Source organism: Rousettus aegyptiacus, unplaced genomic scaffold (genome assembly GCF_014176215.1).
Source record: "Rousettus aegyptiacus isolate mRouAeg1 unplaced genomic scaffold, mRouAeg1.p scaffold_m13_p_10, whole genome shotgun sequence".
Taxonomy (NCBI): domain Eukaryota; kingdom Metazoa; phylum Chordata; class Mammalia; order Chiroptera; family Pteropodidae; genus Rousettus; species Rousettus aegyptiacus.
The window spans coordinates 951,040-971,110 of NW_023416285.1; the positions used below are offsets into that span (position 1 = coordinate 951,040).

General features: G+C 49.3%; 1 protein-coding gene across 1 annotated transcript in view; it reads right to left on the minus strand.

The window, feature by feature from the left end:
- POLN (DNA polymerase nu) overlaps positions 1–20,071 on the minus strand; it is an 84,987-nt gene that overhangs the window by 56,342 nt on the left and 8,574 nt on the right. Inside the window, exons 2-9 of the mRNA XM_016159234.2 lie at positions 19,282–19,361; positions 16,901–17,401; positions 14,422–14,618; positions 12,404–12,516; positions 9,644–9,798; positions 7,479–7,547; positions 6,158–6,218; positions 5,433–5,497 (exon numbers count right to left, since the gene is read on the minus strand). Of these exons, the coding sequence (XP_016014720.2) occupies positions 5,433–5,497; positions 6,158–6,218; positions 7,479–7,547; positions 9,644–9,798; positions 12,404–12,516; positions 14,422–14,618; positions 16,901–17,401; positions 19,282–19,361 (1,241 nt within the window). The remainder of the gene's footprint in view (positions 1–5,432; positions 5,498–6,157; positions 6,219–7,478; positions 7,548–9,643; positions 9,799–12,403; positions 12,517–14,421; positions 14,619–16,900; positions 17,402–19,281; positions 19,362–20,071) is intronic.

Consider the following 20,071-nt stretch of genomic DNA (forward strand, 5'->3'; position numbering starts at 1 on the left):
TGGGTGTAGGTCACACGGGTGTGCACATATGTCAACATACACCAAGCCGTACACTTAAGATGCGCACCAGGGGGAACTGGGAGCGTGAAAGAGGAGGCCGCACCTGCGAGGTGAGACGCGTCTCCCACCTGGGCAGCCATCGCGGAGGCACGATCTGTCTGATGAAATTATTCTGGGGCCCTGGAGTCTGTGGAAGGCTTGCAACTTCAGGGGAAGCCGTGGAGGGTAAATCGCAGGTTCATTTTGGCCAGTTCAGCTAAGCGGCAGCTACCATCCCCCGCTCCAGCCACGGGGCGGGTGGCTGTGCACGTGGCCCTGGAGAAACCTACGTGCAGTCCGCAGGAACCAGGGTGGGCCAAGAGGGCCTTTCCTCCAAACGTCAGGGATCCGTGAGCTGTTGGGCGACCGCTGCTTCTGAAGCGGACATAAGGACATGCGGACAAACAGGCAGGGAGCACCACTGCTGCAGCGCCCCCCTTGTCGCAAGCCACGCCCCTCCAGCTGAAGCGACTTCCAGGGGTTTAAAGCCCTGGCACCCCTTCTCTCCACTCCCCCTTAATGCTTCCCCTTTTTCCCTTTTGGAAGCCAAACATTTAGACAAGGACATTCAAACACAATGCACCTACAAGGAAAACTAGAAAGTGTGCATGCCCAGGGAACATCTCAGAAAAGATCTGAGAAGATTTTAAGTTTACTCCTCAGGTGGTGCTCGACACAGAGACCAGCCAGAGTAAGCAAATAAAGACAACCAATGAATAAAAACAATCACACACACACTGAGCAAACCCTGGGGAAGGGGGAGAATCTGATTTCCAGAGATATGACATTATTAGAGTCAAATGTCCAGTATCCAGCAAAAAAATCGCAGGCTACCAAAAACAAACAAACAAACCAAAAAAAAAAAACCGGGAAAATTATGGCATATTTGATGGAAAGTCAATAGAAACTGTCCTTGAAAAAGACCCAATGGGAGATCTAATAGACAAAGACTTTAAAACAATTGTCTTAAAGATGCTCAAAGAACTAAAGGAAGATGGGAAGAGAATCAAGAAAATGATATGTGAATAAAATGGAAGTATCGGTAAAGAGACAGAAAAAGTAAAAGGAAACCAAAAAGAAATTCCAGAGCTGAAAAGTACAATAATTGAAATAAAGTACTCCTCAGAGACATTCAAAGGCAGATTTGGGCAGGAGGAAGAAAGAAACAGTGAACTATAGGAGAGAACAATGAAAATTATTGAAGCTGAGGAACAGAAAAAAATTGAAGAAAAGTAAACAGAACCTAAGGGACCTGTGGACACCATAAAGTGAACCAGTGTGTGCACCGTAGGAGTCCCGGATGGAGAGAGAGAGAGAGAGAAAGGGGCAGCAAGACTATTTAAAGATTTAATGGCTGAAAACTCCTCAAACTTGCTGAAAGACATAAATATAAACATTCATACTCAATAAACTCCACTAAGATCCAAGTAAATCAAAAAGGAACAGAGAATCTTAACATTCCTGTAACCAGTAAGGAGACTGAATCGGTAACCAAAAATCTCCCGACGCGGAAAAGCCCGGGGCCCGATCTCCCAGCCGGACCACGGGAACCTCCTCCACGTCCGCAGTGCGCTGCTGCGCTTCCCTACCGCTCACGTGTTCACGGGAACGCGTCTCTCAGTTTCCTTCAGGGACTTTTCTTTGCATTCGCGTCCTGCCTACGCGTGCGGTGCGCGAGGCCTAGCTTTTGGCCCACCTTGAGTTTCGACACGTCTATGTCACTAGAACTAAGCATTTCCAGATGCCGATTTCAAGTGAGAGACGTGCGACTCTTCTCTTCATTTGGACACTTAGAGGCCACTGTAGGGTTATTTACTGGCCTGATTTCAATATTGTTGAGTCTTAGTGGACAGGGAGGCCCGAGGAGAGGCAGGAAGATGTGGGAATGGCCTGTTGGTGGGGCAGTCGAAACACATACAACATTTATCTATTAAGTTTGCTGTCTTATATGGGCGCTGTTCTGGCACCTCAAAAACAATTACAACAGTGACATCAAAGACCACTAATCACAGGTCACCACGGCAAATATGATAATAATGAAAAAGGCTGAACTTCTGCATGAATTACTAAAATACGACACAGAAACAAGAAGTAAATACTACCAGACAAATGGCATCGATAGACTTGCTCAGGCGGGATTGCCACCAACCTTCCATTTGTAAAAAATGCAGCATCTGTGAAGGGCAAGAGAGTGAACAGCAGTAAGACGAGGTATGTCTGCACTTAGGAATTAACTTGACCGAGAAGGTGGAAGACCTGTACAATAAACACCACAAACATTGCTAAAAGAAATTTAAAGACACAAATCAACGGAAACACGTCTCATGTTTGTGGACTGGAAGACTTAATATATCAAGATGTCAACCCTATGCAAAGTGACCAACAGATGCAACACAGTCCCTATTGAAATCCCAACTATATATTTTTTCAGAAATAGAAAAACCCATCTTAAAATTAATACAGAATCTCAAGGGACGCCAAGGAGCCAAAACAATCCTGAAAAACAGGCACAGAACCGGAGGACTCACACGTCCTGACTTCAAAACTTACTACAAAGCTACAGTCATCAAAACAGTGCGGCGCTGACGTAAAGACAGACACACAGACCGGGGGAACAGACAGTGAGCCCAGAGATGAGCCCTCGTGTCTGCGGCTGGCGATTTCCGACAAGGGCGCCAGGCCCGCTCAGCGGGGGAAGGACACTCTTCTCAACGAATGGTCCTGGGAAAACTGAATATGCACATGCAGGAGAGTGACGTTGGGCCCTTACCTGACACCAGACGCCAGCTTAACTCAAAGTGGGTCGAGGACCTAAACGTAAGAGCCAAAGCACAACTCTTAGAAGAAAACACAGGACACATGTTTATGCCATTGAATTTGGCAATGATTTCTTGGATATGACACTAAAGACACATGTAACAAAGGAAAAAAAAGAAAGTTAGATTTTATGAAAGTTTAAAAATTTTGTGCAACGACACTATCAACAGAGTAAAAAGACAACCCACAGAATGGGGGAAAATATTTACAAATCATACATTTGATAAAGGATTAATATCCAGAATACATAGAGAACTCCTAAAACTCAGTAAGAAAAAAATAAACCCAGTTAGAAAATGGGCAAAAGTTAAAAGATATTTTCCCAAAGAAGGTATACAAATGGCCAATACTCACATGAAAAAATTCTCAGCATCACTAATTGTTAGTGAAATGCAGATCAACAACGCAAGACAGCACCTCACACCCATTAGGATGGTCATTACCAAAAAACAGGAACAGCAAGTGTTGGCCGGATGTAGAGAAATCGGAACTCTTGCGCACTCTTGGTGGGAATGTAAAATGGTGCAGCCGCTATGGAAAAAGTACGGTGGTTCCTCAAAGAATTAAAAACATAATTACCATAAAAACTAGCAATTCACTTCTGGGTGTATATTCAAAAGAATCGAAAGCAGGATCTCAAAGAGATATCTGTACACCCGTTTTCACAGCGGCATTACGCACAATGGCTGAAATATGGAAGCAACACGAGTTGCGTGGGTCCGTCCAAAGATGAATGGATGAGCGAAGGCGGCGCACACACGACAGAGCACCGCTCAGCCTCACGGCGGAGGGGCGCGGCCACGGGCCACGCCACAGATGAACCCCGAGGGCATCGTGCCCCGTGCAACAAGCCAGTCACCAAAAGACACACTGTATGATTTCACTCATGTGAACCAGTTAGAGTAGTCAAAATTATGGAGACAGAAAATACAGTGGTGGTTGCCAGGAGCTCGGGGGACCCCCTGTTAAGGAAAGAGGGGGAACAGGGAGTTATCATTGTTCAATGAGCATGGCGTTTCCGTTTTGCAAGACGAGAAGTTCTATCGGGACGGCTGGTGCTGACGGCTGCGCACGTGCGCGCATGCTTAACACCCCTGAGCTGCGCAGCTACAGGTGACGGAGCTGCGAACTTCACGTTAAGTGAAAAGATTTACACCGTTCATTGTATATAATTTTTCGTAATTAAAAAGTACACAAAAAGAATAGAAATCCTTTCCAGATGGATTATAAACCTAAGTGCAAAGGCTAATGAAAATAGCTTTCAAATATAACACATGAGAATACTTCGTGAGCTTGAAGGAAAAATTTCTTAAACAGATGCAAAAAGCACTAAGCATAAAGAAAAAGGTTGATAATTTACACTACGTTAAAAACTGAGAACCTCTGTTCACCATCATGGGAGCAAAGAAGATAAGACGGAGAGGGAGGAGGAATACGCGACAGGCTTGGAACCAGAGTGTGCCGGTGTCCCACAGATCGAAGAGAAAGACGAAGCCCTCCACAGAAAGATGGATAAAGAACGTGAGCAGAAGAGAAACCTCTCACGGGCAAGCATGACGAGGAGCTATTCACTCTCCTTCAGAACCAGGAAACTAGAAGCCGAAAGCATAACGCGAAACCATCACGCCCTCGCCAGCATGGCTGCCATGAAAAGTCTGATGTCCCGTGTGGGTGAGGGCGTGCAGTGACAGGACTCCTGTGCGGTGCTGGCAGGTGCGGCATCGGAAAACGATTCCCTGTGCCCCACCAGCCAGCAGCCCCACCCTGCCCCGCCCCCAGGGGAGCGTGTGCTCAGGCCCGGCCACGTGCTCGAGGGCGCGGTGTGCGCCGTCATGACTGCAGACTGCACAACCCAGATGCCTCTCAGCAGTGCGACGGGGTGGTGCAGTGGAGGACTGTGGCACCGAGCGACACTGTGACGTACGTGGGGCAAGACACAGGCTGAGTGAGCCAGCTCAGGCGCAGATGTCCACTCACAGTCCGAAAGGAAAGCTAGACGCTCCGCCTAGGCGCTGAAGACAAGCAGAAACCTCACGACAACGGCACGTCGGGATGGGGCCCCTTCCCCAGCAGGCAGGGGGTCTGGGGCACCCTGTGTGGGGCACGCAGTCCTCCTGGGAGCGCGACGCTTCGACCTTGGAGACGGGTGTACCGGAGTTTTCTTTAAAATAACTCAAGTGGAACATTTTAATGCATCTTTTCACGCATCTTTCTGCATCCCTCTGTATTTTTCATTTTTCAGTTAGAAAGTGTTGTTTTTGCTTTTTTAAAGACTCCAAGGAATCCATGAATTCCCCTCACCAGACTACAAGGGGCAACGTCCCTGTGGGAACCTAAGTCTTCAGGTCACTGAGCATCCGCGAAGCCACGCACACACTCATGGGGCGGGAGAGGGCAGCTGGGGGTCATGCTTCCTCTGCGAGGTGCTTGCGGCAGGAGTCAGAGACAGGGACCGCTCGGCCCCAGTCTGGGACGAGAGGAAGGGCAGACAAGGGAGGTCGCTCCAGGCTGGCCGTGGTGAGCGACCTGCCACACAGGGAGCACCGACAACACGACTGGTCTCGACAATAACGTACCCCAAGAAGCGCTGAGGCCCTCTGCATCTCCTCCTTGTTCACCCGAACGGTGTGGCTTTCCATCACTGTGATCCAAAGAGCAAAGCAGATGAGAAAACCCTGCACCCGCACGTGGTGGCCGCCGACGAGGGGCAGGGAGTGGGCTGCACGCCTTGTGAGGGCGGCGACGACAGTGCCCGCTGTGAGCTGGCCCAGCCAAGTGTCCGCTCGGGGAGGACTGGAGCCCGGCAGCTGGTGGTAGGCACAGGGACGCAGAGTGGCCAGCCACCCTGGACGGGGAGCTGCGCCGGCAGGCCCTGGGCAGAGGTGGAGGAGAGCCCGCCACGGTACTCTGAAGGGATCCCACGAAGGGGCAAAAAGGACAGCACGCCAGGACCAGGGACAACTGCTGACATCCGAAACATCCCGGCCTCCTCCCGGACGGCTGCTCTGAGTAGCGTGGGAGTCAGGCGGATGGTCACCTCTGCGCCAGGGCCGGAGACAGAGCCAGACGGCACAGCAGCGTCCCCTAGGACCCAGACGCCAGAAACTTCTAGTCCTACTACAGCGAGGGGGGTGTGGTCCAACCCCTCCTGTTACAGAAGGGATAAAAAAGGGCTCACGACCTCTTCAGTGCCCCGTCCTACTCTACCTGCCCTGAAATAAGTTGAGAGAAACAGCCGTTCCCAAACAGTGCAAAGAATTCTCTAGAAAGATGATTGTATATCACCTTTATGGTAGCATACCTGCCAAAATTGGTATCAGAGGAAGCTCCAAAGTACAAAATAGTTGCCATAAACCGTAAACCTGTTTCATAGGAAGAAAAACCAGTGTTACCTTGAAATGATCGTTCCCGCCTGCCTTTGGCTGAACAGCCTAACTCTGTGGAGCCGGAGTCAGGGCACCTTGCACACAGGAACTGGGGGCTCCTGCCCCGCGGCCACTCCTCTCCCATCCCCCTTCCTCGGAAAACCCCTATTTCCTTTGAGGATCCTATTTTATGGCCAGACCTGGTAGACAGAAAGAGGTAGGACGTGCCCACTACTAATTTTCTTTGATTTTTCTCATTTTTAAGTGTGATTTAGGTGTTTGTGGACTTGCGCTCTTCCACTTCCATTTTGGAATGAGTTGACAGGATTCCCAAACATGTAACTGGAATTTTCGCTGATGCTGCACTGACTCCGCAGGTTCATAGGTTAATGTGATGAGAAGCGAGACCCTCAGCTCAGCTCAGCTCAGCTCACCTCCCCCGAGACCACGAACCTGTGCGCCATGCACTTGGTCACCTTCCGTGCCCTCTCGGTCTCCGTCTCTTTCACCCCTGCCTGCTGCCACCTCAGGGTCTCTGCTCGTCCATTCCCTCCCGTGGGTGACCTGCCCCTCCAGGCCACGTCACCTGGGCCCCTTCTCTGCTCTCAGGCCAGTTTTGCCCACTCGTGGCGGCAGGAGAAGTGAGTTCCCTCTCCCCACGCGGCTGCGGGGAGCCGCTGGCTGTGGTCCTCTGCCTGCAGCCACAGCTTCGGAGACCTGGCTCCTGACCAGCAGCCCCCTGCAGGGCCGCTGCCCAGTCAGGTCCTGGGAACGGCTCGCCCTTCGAGCCCAGGGCTGGGAAAGCTGCCAGCCAGTGCTTGTCCCCAGAGGCTTTTCCGCTCTTTGCTGGCTCCCTTATCCCTGCCTTTGCCCTGGATGGAATCCCTTCATTCAACTCTTCTCGATTGTTCCTGCAAATGCCCTCTGCTTCCTAATGAGACAATAAGCATTTCACCATTAACTAAATAAACTCAGCTTTTGTTGGCTGCGGCATTAGAAACATTCCACTTGAATTGGAGCCCTTTAAAAAGTTGCAGTTGTCGTCAGCCCTGGAACACGCTTTAAAACTCCGGGTCTTATCGTGTGGACCACCCTGGGATGCAGGCTGACGCAGCCCTGGGACCCAATGCTGTTCCCTGCACATGCAGAGGCGCCACAGGTGTTGCTTCCGGCGAGTGTGGACGGAGCGGCAGGCGCCCCCCGGACGGCCAGTGCGCGAGGCGCCCGCTCACCGGAAGTTGTAACGAAATGCCTTGCCTTCAGCCGAGAACAGAGGTCCATCGTCAGTCTGTAGAGTATCCTCAGGTTCGCACATACATTCTGATCCTTTAAAAGATCAAAAGAATAAAAAGTCAGGCACACTTGGCGGCAGTGACCACCACCATTTGGAAGCGACACCACTCATGGAAATGTTTGCCGCTAGGCTGCGCGAGTCCTAACATGGCAGACACCACTCATCTGTCACATCGCCAGTCACCCCGAGCACGCGAGTTCCCACGCTATGGAATGCACTGTCTCCCAACCTGCTTTTCTCCGTGTTCTACAGGTAGTGGGGCACAAAGAAGCCAGTGCCCATGGTGTGCAGACCATGCGTGGTAGGGACAGGAGGACGCGGACCTGGCCCCTCGACTCCTACAGCCTCCACCCACCAGGAGCGAGCCAAGGAGCCCCCGGCCACGTGCCACGCCCTGTCATCCTGTCCTGGACCACACACACACGCTGAGTCTCTGCGGGGTGGATGAGCAGGGTGGCGTGCTGGGCCGAGCCCCCACCACTCGGCCCGCCCCGAAGCCACCATCGGCACCTCCCACCAAGCACCGCCCTCTGCCACAGGACTCCTGGGCTCGGACTGTCAGGCGCAGCCTGTCTGCCAAAGGCCGTTGGGAGAAGCCGGCGGCACGGGAGGCGGTGCTGGCTGCGGCTGGCTGGCCTTTGTTTCTGGTCAGTCCTGGGAAGGACTTGGTGGGAACCGTGAGCACATCCACACCACCTTCTCAGCTGCCGCAGGGCTGGCTGCCGGCATGAGCCTCCTGAAGGCCAAAGCTGACCAGGGGCTCCCACTTAAACAGCGCCAGATCGAGCTCCCCAGCAGCTTGCGGACCCATGGTGGAGCCCACACCTCCACTTCCTCCCAGAGGTCTGGCAGGCGCACTGCTCCATGAGGACCCTGACCGCCTGCCAGTCACCCCTTCGGGGCGGGAGGCGGAGCCCACAGGTTAGCAGCCCCAGTGAGGTACAGGGGGAGGCCCTCCGAGGCTGGAGTGGCTGAGGCCTTGGGTGAAGCTCCCCGTGGAACCCTGAGGCCAGGGCAGGGGGCTGCAGGCGTCACGGCTGCTGTCAGGGGCTGTCAGGGAGAGGGCACCCGCTGAGCTGGCACTTCGTCCCCTGCGGCCACTCCCCCCCGACTTACGCATGTGATGCTAGAAAACGACTCGATTTTCTGGTCAGGATCCAAGTCTTGCACCATGGCCCCCACTTGACCTTGGGCCAGGTGCATTCACACGTGGACCTTTCTGCACCTCAGTTTTGTCACCTGTAAACTGGGACTGATAACAGAGGCCCACAGCTCTCGCTCCCGGGGGCGAGATTTCAGCCTCTGCTTGGGGGCAGTATGGAACCTGGGCAGGACCGCTGTCTCATGCCCCCGCCTACATTCCGGGGTGCGGACATGGGAGGCGGTGACATAGTGGCACGCAACACGAAGGCCATGGCTCGCTGCTGGCTCGGGCCTGTGGGCTCCCGTCCCCTGGGTCCTCTGGGCGGCCTCCCTTCCAGGCCTGGCTCTGCTTCTCCTCGGAGCCAGGAACGACCCCCGGGCCTCCCCCAGGCCCCCCATGTGCAGAGGGCGAGTGAGCCCGTCTGACACAGACGGTCTGTGGGACAAAGGGCTCCCACGGCCGCCGGCCTTGCTCCCTCCGCTCGCACCCCACAGCCGGCCTGCCCCCCCGGTCGAGCTGTCCATGCTGCTCCACCTCCAAGAGGCCTGACAGCGCGGCGCCGCCCCCCCCGCCCCCGCCGGGCGCCTGCTGTGGGGCAGCGCCTGTGCGTCTGCAGACACACGGCGGTGCCTCCCCGGGGAGGGGGTGCTGAGGGCTGAGAGTGGCCGGCCCAGGCCCCCTGTCGTGGCGGCCACGTCACCAGCATGGAGCATTTATTAAAAAGCAGCTCTCGACTCAAGGAGAAGGCGAGTCGCTGCCCCAGGTCCATTTTGAAGGGCCAGGCGGTGAACAGAATTCCTCGGGAACAGCTTCTCCCGAAACAGAGATCCCCGCCCTCACCCACATCCTCCTCGAGATGACAGGGTGAAAGGTGAAAACATCTGCACTGAACGAGCCAAAGCGAATGCCCACGACGCCCCTTTCGCTGCCGGGCGGCGTGTGGCGCGCGGCGGTGCCGACACACCGAACGCCAAAGCCGCTCACCACGTCCCCCGAGGCGTTCCCCCGCGTGCTGCTCGCTTCGGCAGTGACGGCGTTTCCGAGGTATTTTGCCACCAAATCTTCAAAAGAGGGTGCAGCCTCACTAGGATCTATAAGCCACGCAGCAATTCTGGGATCTAGCCCCACAAAATCAGCAACTAAAGAGAAGAAGGTCATTTAATTATCCTAAGAGAAATGAATAATCGTGCGTTCCCTGCTTTTACTAGGTCCTCAAGGTCTAGATTAACCATCGCAGCATTACCAACCACCCCCTCAAGCTCCGGGGCTAAGCACGAGTGATGCTCCGTCAGGATCAAGGAATTTCCAGCCTCTGACAAGCGGCCTCCGCACACACGGGTCCTGGCCAGTCTGGTGGGAATCGACCCCACAGCCGGAAAGGAGGAGACTCCGAACTAACGGGGAATTTGGATCTCTTGGGTTTGAAAGAGGTCCAAGTCAGAACGCTCAGCCACCCTTCCTGGCTCTTCTTCCCTGCCGTCCTTTCTCCACCTGCCCCCCATCCGCCTGGCCTCTCGCTGCCCCAGGCGCCTGTCCCCCTCCAGATGCACTTCCAGCCTCGCCACCCCTCCCAAGGCCTCCCCTCCTCCGGCCTCCCACTGCGCTGCCCTCCCAGGCCGCCCCGACCCCGCATCGCAAGGGTGTTCAGGAACCCTTCTCCTGAGCACATGGCGTCCTCGTCGCCGAGTCCCGGGGCGGGAGGACATCCTGTGAGCTGGCCAGATGTCCTACATCGTGACGTGTGAAAAGGGCAAGAGTGAGATATCCCTGTGGGGGGTGCGCTGCCCCCCAAGTGTTAGATTTCTCATCTGAAAACCGAGAGGAAAGAGAACTGTGTGGATCTAGGAGACATATGTAAAGGTGCTTTTTAAAAAATAAAAATGATATTTGCTAAAGAGGAAATGTTAGCACCAGAGTATTTTGGACATGTTGTGGGGGGTGGTCATAAAAGGATGGGGGCACTGATAAATCTGAACCCTACGCGACTGACTTGCCAAATTCCTTTAACACGTAGAACTGTGCTATGCAGAGTCAGGCGTTCCCCTTAGAACAGAACTGGAACCGTGGAGCACGTCACATGAGCCCAGTAGTTCGCTTTCGGGCAAATTCCACTCGCACTAGTCTAAGAGGTTTACGGTCACCAGCAGCTTTTTGCCGGCCACCCGGGAAGTCTCTGACGCTGGCAGGTTTGGAATTCCAGGTGAGAGGAAGTCAGCAGTCATGGCTGCGAGCCCCTGAGGCGGCTGGCCATGACTTTCCATGGCACCGTCTGAGAATGCTAACTGACCCAGGAGGGTTATGTCTTTCTACTTGCCTTTTCAAAGCTCTAATGTTTCAAAATAAAGAGTTCTTTATCAACCTATATTTTTGAAAATCCTCAAGGAAATTCAGACAGCACTAGAATGGGGACTGGTCCCTATAAAACTTTGTATCTAACAAATGGACCCTGCCAAAACAAACCCCACACTGGGAAGAAAACGCCAGTAGTTGAAAAAGAAATGCCAACAAAACATTTAAAACAGGCTAAGAAAAAGTAAATAACTAAAAAATTAAACAAATCTATAAAAAATAAATTAATTACGTAAATCTATGAAAAATAAATCAGAATTAAAAATACTTAGAAATGAAGTGACTTAGAAAAAGAAAAATTGAACAAAGAAATGAAAGAATTCAGTGAAGAAAAATAAAACAAAAAATTTCAGAAATAAAAATTAAATTGGCAATACACAAAAACAAATAATGCAATACATCACGCCTTAAGTAAGAAAGAAAATGGAAAAGAATAATATTTTTAGTAAAAAAAAAGAAATGTAGAGATTAAAAATATATTCTAAAGTGCTAAATATAAAAAAGAGAAAAGGAAATTCAACACGCGGAACGGGAGTTCGAACATCACAAAGGAGGTAAATGACCAGACGTCGTGTACCTCTGACGGAAGGACATGGCCGCTTCGGGTCAGGGTCAGAGCTGTCGGGTGTCGGGGTCAGGGTCAGGGTCAGGGTCAGGGTCAGGGTCAGGAGCAGCCCTGCCCTCTGAAATCAGCCTGAATCTGATCAAGCCCCAGGATCCGGTTGCCAGTTTACAAGAAACAGAGGAGAAGAGCATGTAAAGAAGGGGGTGTGATCGCAAAATCCAGACGGTGGGAAACCCCGCGGGACAAACCACCTGGTTCCATCAACGCGACACATCAATCGCAAGGACATAAAGCAGGAGGAGAGGATATACAGATTAAAAGAGACTTAGGAAAGATATCACACCTATCCCGGGTATGGCTCTCAATTCAAACAAACTGTAAAAATCAAAACAAACAAAAATATTTCCAGACCGTGGGAATGCTAGCACTGATTGGGCACCTGATACGATTCAAGGTCACTGCAGATTTGGGGGGAGATGATACCATCTTAAAAATGGCATCCTCATATTTAAGTCATACAGTTGAAGTATTTACAGATGAATCACATCACGCCTGGACTTTGCTACAAAATAACCCAGGAGAGAAAACTCGGGGCGTTGCAGAGGAAGAAATACCGGACGCGGCTGGCAATCGTCACAGCTGGGTGACGGGTGCCTGTTTCCTGGCACCGCCTCTGACACCACGCTGCTCCTCCCGTCCCGTCCACCCCAGCTGGGGGTCCGACAATTCAGTTCGGCCCTGACACTAAGTCCCTGAGTCAGGGCCATCCCCGCTCCGGGTGCCAGCCCCACGTGCCGGCCTCCTGCACTCCGGTCCCGGCTCCGACTTACCACGCTTCCAACAGCCATCGTCGCCAAAAAACTGCAGCACTGTCCTCACAAAATCCTTCGCATTAAAACAAATAACAGGACATTTACGTGTCAGCAAATGAAACAGCACATTCCTAGAAGATAAAAAGAAATTCGCTGATTCAGACATTTGTTTAGAAGTTCTGACCTCGGAAAGACATTGGCACTGCTTGGCTACAGCCACCGCTCAGAGCCCTGCGCCGAAGCTCTTCTAGGAGCTTTGTACGTGAAGGCAGGAGTCCCACGGGGTAGGCGTTCCTTTATTTGCATCTTACAGACACTGAAGCCGAGACACAGAGAGACTAAGTGATGAGCCCAAGGCCACGTGGCTTTTCAGAGCCCACGCTGGGCAAAGCCCCATGACCTACAGACTAAGGCCCGGGCTCCTGCGCAGGGCACGCAGGCTCAGGCCCCCACGCCCTTTCCTGCTCCAACGCGCCCTCCAAACATGCTCCCCTCTGCTCACACTGAACTCTCTCCCATGGCCAACAAGTAAGGCCCGGGCGGTGTAGGTGGTCTTCCAGAGAGCTGGGGAGGCGTGGGGGCTACTGCGGGGATCGTTTTATGAACTATAGAGACATCTAACCAACGTGCTGTATACCTGAAACTAATTTCATTTAAAAAAAAAAAAGACGCTGCCAGGACTTAGGGGCTGGGCTCCTGCTGGGCTGGCCTGAAACGAGCCGAGCCCTGGATGGCCAAGGCTGGGGGGCGCGGCTTCGGGGAAGAGAGGAGGTGGCTTTTGCACATGTTAAGGCTGAAGTGACTATGAGCTGACCAAGCAGAGCAGGACACAGATCCTGGGATTCAGAGAGGGCCGTCCGAACGTCAGGGATGTCGCAGAACAGGAAGGCGCACCGTTCTTTCAGAAGACAACTATGTAAGACGCTCGTGGGCTCTTGGGAGGCGAGCGCTGTATTTGCCTCTGTCCCATCCTCACCAAACATTACCATAGTGTAAGTGCCTGGCGCTAAGCTCCTGATTGTCACGCATCCGTTTCTACAGACGTCCGCCTCAAATAGACACGTCGCCAGCTGTAGGGCATAGCCACTAGCAAACCAAACACACAAGGCTCTAAGCCACCCCCAGCCACAAAGGTCCCTCTTTCAGAAAGCCCCGTATAACCGAGACAACTGACTGCTGGAGTGACCCCACTTTTCCCTTTCCGCGCCCTAATGACCACGCTCATGCTTTACATTAGCCGATAGAGACTGGACCCTCAAACCTCGGCACCCTGCCCTCAGCTCGGAATAACAGCCCAGGCCTACGCTTTCTCTCCCCGCAACCCCACAAACCCTGCTGTGTGGCCCTCAAGCAGTGCGTGCCCTCCAGGACCTGTGAATAATAAATGCGGCCCCTCAAAGCCCCTGATGGCTTTTGCTGAAGTGTGTCCAGCATTCATAATAACAACCACAAGGGCGAGTCTAGCCACCACATGGACCCTGTGGGGGCTCTGCCAAGTAGCACAGGCCCGGGCGAGTGTCTCAGGCATCCCGAGCTTGGAGAAGGTCACCATCAGTGGGCTGGGACACACGCAGCCATGACCTGAGACTCAGCCAGAGCCCAGGGAGGCGGTTAGGCAGGCAGGGCCAGCGCGGCCCCGCCCGCTCGTCCAGAGCCTCCTTGAATGACCTTCAGCGCAGTGGCTCCAAGGAGCTCCCTGTGGGCAGCTGACTGGCCCTGAGCTCAGGGGGCTGGCAGACAGGAGCTGGCAGCGACAGCGGGCTTTCAGGCCTGGCGATGATGCTTCTGTTACCAACTGCTCCTCGAGATGTTAATTCGAACCCTGGAGCAGGTTTCCCCAGGCCAGAAGCTCTTAGGGGGCGAGTGCAGGGAGAGGATCCGTGTTTGTAGATGTTTCTCTCATTTACATCCATTTAATTTTCACGTGCCCACTCGAAACTTCTGAAAGCTTAAATGGCTAAACTGGGAGCCTGGGGAACATTAGGGCAAAGCCCGCTCGTAAGTAGGATCGAAGGCAAGGAGTAAAGATTTCTTACCTGGTGAATTCACTGTGTGCCTCTTGCTCTCGGCCCCGCGTGGGAGAGCGCTCTGTGCTCACGTAGATGAAGCAGTCACGGGTGGCGAGGCCGCCCGCCAGTGCAGCGCCAGGCGCTGAGACACCCAGGGGCCCGCAGCCTCCTTCTGGGGGGCTCGGCAGCAACATCACGATCCCTTTAACGGAGGAACCTGGAGTCTAAACACACAGTGAAAGTAAGTTTCATCATTGAAGACGGATAACATATTTATTCAAGAAAGATAGTCATGTTTTATAGCTCAGAGAAAAAGCCTTAATTAAATTTTAACGAACAGCTCTTTTAATGACCATCAAGGCCAAAAGCCAAACCCATGATCTCAGTCTGGCCTCCTTCCCATCCGACGCCATCATAGAAGTCTTAGCCAATGCAATACAACAAGGGCATAGGAATCAGAAAGGAAGAATTATACCGTCCTTACTTACAGATGACACCAATGTCTGTGTAGAAAACCCAAAGTTGAAGATAAAGATCAAAGCACTAAAATCAACTGCATTTCTATACACTAGCAATAAATACGTAAAAATGACCTTGTTTAAAAAATAAATTACCATTTTATAATAACTATTCCAAAAATGAAATACTTAGAAACCAGCAAAACATGTACATGCTTAGTATGCTGAAAACTACGATATACTGGTGAAAGGAAAAAGAGAAGACCTAAATTACAGAGACATAAACCGTGCACAAGGTCCACAAAAATGAAATAAGAATGTCAGTTCTTCTAGGTTAATCTATAGAACCAAGAAGATCAATGACCGCCCCGAAGTATAAGAAACACAAAGAAAACTATACCAAGCTACATCATGATCAAATTGCTTAAAACCAGTGGTAAAGAGAAAACCTTAAAAGAAACACGTTACCTAGAAAGACACAAAAACAAGGATGACAGAAGACTTCTGTGGGAAATAAAGCAAGTTAGAAGACAGCGGAGGAACATCTTTAACCACTGAAAGAAAAAAACCATCAACTTACAATTCTTCAGCCAGCAGAATGCCTTTCAAAAATCAAAGGCAAAGTGAGATTTGTATACTACACTGAAAACTACGAAACACTGCTAAAAGAAGCTGAAGTTTTAAATAGATGAGAGGACACCCCTGATCCATTGATAAGAAAACCCAATACTGTTAAGACGGCAAAGCTTCCAAAATTAATCTATAAGTTCAACATAATTTGTATCAAAATTCCACCTGGACGTTTGTAAAAACTGACAAACCGATCCTAAAATTTATATGAAAATGCAAAGAAACCAGAATACTCTATATGATCTTTAAAAAGGCAAAGTTGGAAGACTAATAGTTCCTGATTTCAAAACGTACTATAAAGCTAAAGTAGTTAAGACAGTGTGGTTCTGGCAGCACAATACACATATTTATCAATGGAAAAAGTTGCAAGTCTGTAAAAACACATTTATTATAGTCAACTGATTTTCAATAAAAGTGTCAAGACAGTTTGATGGGGAAAGAGTCTTTTCAACAAATAGTGTTGGGAAAACTAGATGTCCGCATGCAAAAGGGTGGCCTTGTGCCTGTCTCACACGATATCCAAAACTTAACTCAAAATGGATCACAGATTTCAATGTAAGAGCTAAAACTATAAACTCTTAAGAGAAAACAGGAGTAAATCTTCATGGCCTGGTATAGGCAAAGCATTCTTACATATAGCAACAAAAGCACAGTCAATAAAAGAAAAAATTTAATAAATTGAAGTCTACCAAATTAAAAGACATAAAAAACTGAAAAAAACAAGCCAGATTTGGAGAACTGCAAATCGACAGGCTTGAATCAGAATATGTAAAGGACCCTCACAGATCCAAAATATAACACAAATAACCCAATTAAAAAATAAGCAAAAGATTTGAACAGATATTTCACTGAACAAGATATACAGATGGCCAATAAGCACATGAGAAGATGCTCAATGTCATTATTAGGGAAATGCAATTTAAAAGGACAATGAACTACCACTTCGCACCTATTAGAATGGCTAAAATCAAAAAGATGGACAAGGATTGGCAAGGAGGTGGTGATTTAGGAACCCCGGTATATTGCTGGCGGAATGTTAAATGGTATGACCACTCTGGAAAACATTTCGCAGTTTTTTAAAAAGGTGAAAATCATGTATGCATTATCAACCACTTAACACTAGAGGGGAAGAAAAAGCTTAAACTTTTTTTTTCCCCCAGCGAGGAAACCCTTGGTTGACCTCACAGATTGCAAGGATCCTGCCAGTTTACAATCCCTTATTATTTTTTTTTTATATTTTTACGCCTACAGCACCTGGTATTCCTAGGTGGTCTCCTATCCAAGTACTAACCAGGCCTGACTCTGCTTATTAAAATCTTATACCTAACTCTCCTATCGAAATCAGACACTAAGAAAATGGGTTTCTTTTATGGTACCAAAAACAAATAAACAAACAAAAACCAACACTGTTTACCAACCTGGTCGGCTCTTAGCTGGGTTGAACCATCCTTATACATCAGAGTTACCACCAAGGTGGCTGCCTGTTTGAGCCTTTCCATCAGCTGGCTTTTCTCCAGATCATCCAAGTATTTTATGTCGCAAAAACGGTTTTCGAATGCTCTGGAACTTCCAGAATTCAGGGAGGCTTCAACCTCATCAGCATCTTCTCCCAACGTCACGTGTTTACTTGCTTCCTCCAACGAATTATTACAGGTCACATGTCTTCTTTTAAGACTCATGTTTGCTTTATTTTCATCATTTACATATTTTTTTAGGAGAGGTTTTCTTTTATGTTCCATTTTCTGGGGAACTGAAGCCTCTTGGTTACGCTGGGGAATTAAACAACTGGAAGTCGCCCACACGCTGACGTCCTCCCGTTTGGGGTCGGTAGGCAGCCGGTCTGTGAGTCTGGTCCTGGAGGACTGAGGAGAGGGTCTGATGGAAGTTCTTGATGCCTGGCTTGTACAAGAATTAAGATTCTACAGAAAAATGGAGAATATTTCCTTAGCATATGGATTCAGAAGGCAGATCTATGAACGAACTTCTGAAGTGGGAACAGCTGCATATGACCTAATGAAGTGATATGGTGTCTCCTAGAGCAGCGAGCGACTCCTCGGCCCAGGCAGGAGTGCCCGCTGAACCATGGGCTGGGGCGGGCAGGGGGCCGGGAAGGCCCCGGCCACACCCCAGAGCAGGTGTTGTACGTAAAGAGAGACGCCGTGGACGGGAGCATATTGCAGACATGTATAAGAGTGAAGGTTAATAACTGACTTTCAAGTAAAAACCATTTATAGGGAAGATGAAATCACCACAACTATTTGATGTTACTCTATCTACTAAAGTTTTTTTAAACATGGCTCAGCAGAATTCCTCTTTCTGTCTCTGTCTAGCAATATGCAATATTCATTCACAGTCTCACAGCCGACTGGGGGAGGAGGGAATCATGTCTATCTGTTTCATTATAGAATTCATTTACAATAAAATTTGATTTTTAAAGTTTATGTTTATGACATATGATTTATGATATACTTACACTGTTTTGAACAATTGTATACTAATAGTGCTTTAAAATAATTTTGCAATAAAACGTTTTAACACTTGGTCATAGGGTCACGGAAAATTTTTATACTCATTTTTTTTGCAGAGAAATATGATATGGTTTTCAAGAAAAGACTTTCAAGCATACAACTTTATTACATTAAAAATTCTGTGGAGGTGCATACAAGAAAGGGAGTTCATGAAGAAAAAGGAAAATATAAAAATTCAGTGTTGAAGAATATCTTGCTGAAATATTTTTTAAAGATTATCATGGATATCAAGTTACCAGAGTACAGCGTGTATTTAGATTTTAGTGAATATATTCTAAATGATGTTTTATTAATGTCAAAATTACCAATATACCATAAATCATGTGGTAGAAAACTTTCAAAAATTGTGATGAATTTTTTAAAATCAACTTTAAAATGTCCAAAGGTACATGGCTTTTCAAAATTCTTGTGAGAGAAAGGTTTGAAGACCTCTGCCCGAGGGACCTCTGTCTGAACGCCACGGGAGACCACTTCCTTTCTAGTACAAGGGGCTGCCCAGTCCTCCTCCACCCAGGACGCCGCTCCCTCCGGTCGGGGATAACTGATCACCCCAGCTACCCAGCCCCAGGTCCTGTTTGACACAGCGGAGCTTAAATTAGCTGGACTGGGATTAGAACCCAGGTGGTCTGCATAGCTAACCACAGTGCAGCCACCACCACTGTTTTTCAGACGAGGCCTTGGGTGATACGACATGACCGCTTCGATCCCTCCCCTTGAGCCCACGCACATGTCACCCATCATGAATTTTATCCCCTTTCCTTTCTGGACGTCTTTTTATTCCCACTACCCCAAGTTCCAAGCTCTCTTCCCTTAACCTGAAAATTCTTCTCAAAGCCCTTCGCCGACTCTCTGACGGTGGGACCTCTTGGCTGACCATCTCCTAACCATCCTTAAGATCTCAACTCGGGTATAATTTTCATAATTTTCATAATTAAAAGAAAGGCATCCCAGACTCCTTTCCCCACCACCCAAAAGAGCAACCTGAAACAGCACCAAGCCCAGGTGAGATGCCTCTCCAGCCGCTCCCAGAGCCCCGGGCGCTGACGTCCCAAGGGGCCCTCAGTGCGGTGGCACCGAAGAGACTGTGCTTCCCCGACTTCCCCTCCGCCTGACACGAACTCCACAGAAAGCTCCTGGGGAACAAGACCTGCCCCCCTCTCTTTTGAAACCATCATATCCACAGAGCCTCGCACATAGTAGACACTTAACGAGTATTTGTTAAGTAAGCAACAATTATCTGTTTAGAACGATTTCTATTTGCAACGATTTACCTCCTTTTCCGGGGACTGATTCGTACCATTTCCAAGCAGAACTGAACATCTAATGCTGGGATTGTTGACTGCTTCCACAGCTTTTAAAAACACAAAAAAAGTAGCATGAGGCATTAAAGAAACACTGACATCTAAGTCATATCACTAACTAAACAATGAAAATAGCCACTACAATCATGCTATTTACTCATTACTTAAAACAACATAATAAAATTCACAACCAAAACGCATTAACATTGTAATAAACATTTGTGTAAAGTATCTTCAAATTAACTGGAGACAGATCTATGTAATCCTGAAATGTTTATTAAAAATTATCTGGTGTTTGCATTTGAATACTTGATTCTGAAAACTCAAGGTCAACATTTTACAGAAATCTTGAAAATATGAAAGGTCTGAGGAAATTCTTTGAGTAATATTGCAGTGGAACAATTAGATATGCAGTAAAACATCAGTGATACGAGCTTCTGATTTAAATTTTGCTCTAATTTTAATAAGCCTGAAGTGGACAGTAAGCGACGGGATCTGGATTCAGCCCCAGGCTCGTGGCTCCGGAGTCTGTGCTCATGACCGCTGTGACGACCGTTCCCGCCACAGCAACGACGACCACTGAGAAATGCACACGCAGGGACGTCTTCATTTACAGAAGAAGAAAGTTATACTCGGGATAAATTTAACAAGAAAGGCACAAGGCACTCAACGATGAAAACGTAAAATCTAATGAAATAACACAAAACCTATAAATAGAAAGGCATAGCACAGGGATATGTACAAAATGTTTAATTCGTTC